At 50.4% G+C, this 2,250-nt stretch overlaps 1 protein-coding gene across 1 annotated transcript; it reads left to right on the top strand.

Annotated features, from left to right (window-relative positions):
• Window positions 1–862: 862 nt before the first annotated feature.
• LOC123079072 (profilin-2) lies at window positions 863–1,947 on the top strand. The gene is made up of 3 exons (XM_044501744.1): window positions 863–1,108; window positions 1,205–1,342; window positions 1,454–1,947. Exons 1-3 carry the CDS (start codon window positions 986–988, stop codon window positions 1,586–1,588), a joined length of 396 nt encoding a protein of 131 aa, XP_044357679.1. The 5' UTR covers window positions 863–985; the 3' UTR covers window positions 1,589–1,947.
• Window positions 1,948–2,250: the final 303 nt, after the last annotated feature.

Below are 2,250 nucleotides of genomic sequence, written 5' to 3'. Positions count from 1 at the left end.
GCGACGCTGGCCGTGTAGCGCCTATCTGGAAGGCGTTGCACAGTAGATGTGGCGCAAAAGGATCAGGGAAGTGAAATAGTTTCGCAACCAGTCCATTCTGTGATTTGATTTCGATTATAGGTCAAAATTGTCAAATTTGTTCAAGAACAACTTGGCGACCGCTTTCGGCCAGAGTGCTGGAAAGTAAGATTCGGCTGACCCACACCAGTCCATCGGCGGTACGAATTGCAGGCCCAGTGTACATCCAACGTTGCTGACTCTCAACTCACTGGCTTGGGTCCACACCTTACTCATCACGTTATTACTAGCACCCTAAAGAAAAATAATTATCATATGTTAGTTACAAAGATTTACGATTATGCCCATGCTTATTGTAAACCTTTTCTTTCAAGGGGTCGGGCCAGTTCTTTTGATGGCTTAGAAAATAAGTTGTCTTCTCAGCTTATTCCATAATTTGCCTCTCTCATTCATTACAGCTACACTAATTATGGAATGATTTATTATTTAAGCTACAGAGAGGCGGATAATCAATTTAGAAGACTCAACAAATTTAAAAGAAGAATTATTTTTTAGGCTAAAGAGAGGCGGCTTATTTTCTAAGCTGTACGGAGAAAACTGGCCCAACGAACCAATGGCAAGGCCGAAATTGCGGCCGAATCCAGGGGTGTGTGCGACGTACGGCCGTGGGTGGGGCTCATGGGCATGGCGCATGGCAGCGCACCAAAGGAGGCGCGAAGTTGAAGGGCGAGCTCAAGATGGACGGGTGGTTGGGACGAAGCAGCAGTGGGGAGGGATGCAGACCTTTTTCCCCGTCCTCCTCTTCCTCTCCACTCCCACCCTATTTATACCGGCTTCCGCCCCCCGCGATTGCACACCCACCGCCGGTTACGTGCGCCTCGATCGCCACCGCAACAAGCCGCCGCAGCAGCCGCGAGAGACCGGTCGACCCCGTTTCCTTGCCGTAGCGCCGCCGGGGAAGGCGAAGATGTCGTGGCAGACTTACGTGGACGAGCACCTGATGTGCGACATCGAGGGCCACCACCTCGCCTCCGCCGCCATCCTCGGCCACGACGGCACCGTCTGGGCCCAGAGCGCCGACTTCCCGTCGGTACGTAAGCCAAGAATGGCGAATCCACTTGTTGCTATTTGGCGCCTGCATGAGCCATGCTTCGACGATCTTGACATGTTTGCATGCGTGATCCAGTTCAAGCCGGAGGAGATGACCAACATCATGAAGGACTTCGACGAGCCGGGGACCCTCGCCCCGACCGGGCTGCTACTCGGAGACGCCAAGTACATGGTCATCCAGGGTGAACCTGGCGCCGTCATCCGCGGCAAGAAGGTAACCATGCATGCACGTCGGATCCTTCTCATCTCTGCCCTCGCCGACCAAACCAAACGTAAAATCAATCGCCTTTGGATCGGATCCGTTCCATTCCGTCTGTGATCGCAGGGCGCGGGAGGCATCACCCTGAAGAAGACCGGGCAGGCGCTGGTGGTCGGCATCTACGACGAGCCCATGACCCCGGGGCAGTGCAACCTGGTGGTGGAGAGGCTGGGCGACTACCTGGTAGAGCAGGGCATGTAGACGACGACGGCCATCACGCCACGCCGCAGCAACAACAATTACTACCGGCCAAAAGACACAGTAGATCTCCACGCGCACGCATATGGGATTGTGGTTCAATTTCTCTCGCATCCTCCTCTAATCCTCTCTCCCTGTCCCGGCAACTACTTCGCCGATTACCACCCCTCTTGATTGATCCGCGATATTTTTTTCCCCTTGTTTCATGATGATGAAGCCGTTCGTTTCGGCTAATAATTTTGATTTTTTCTCCTATACGTATCGTTTTTGGTCATTTGGGTTGCCGTTTGAGTTGTGGATCCGGAACAATATATATATGTGATTGCCATTGGTTTTGCAATATACGAGAACATTTATGTGTATTCCATCGTGTGGTCTGCCTTTTTTTTAGCTGATCGTGTGGTCTGCTTCAACTCCATATACATAGTTCCTATTCTGCTCATTCTGCTACATTTGAAGAAGAAAAACAAACACAATTTTTTGGTCAAGGAAAAAAATGATATTCACCGAAGAATCCACTCAAATTTGATGCGCATAAACTCTTTATTTGGCTTAAAAGGCCATAGCCATTTTCTTTGGACCCCAATACCGAACTAAATTGGTTGTTTGCTCTCCTCTCCTGGATCGAACGAATCTTCCATCTGAAAAATACCATATCAATAGAT

The sequence above is a fragment of the Triticum aestivum genome, chromosome 3D, assembly GCF_018294505.1.
Source record: "Triticum aestivum cultivar Chinese Spring chromosome 3D, IWGSC CS RefSeq v2.1, whole genome shotgun sequence".
Taxonomy (NCBI): domain Eukaryota; kingdom Viridiplantae; phylum Streptophyta; class Magnoliopsida; order Poales; family Poaceae; genus Triticum; species Triticum aestivum.
The sequence above is the reverse complement of the archived record's forward strand: the minus strand, read 5'-3'. Positions and strand labels throughout refer to the sequence as shown.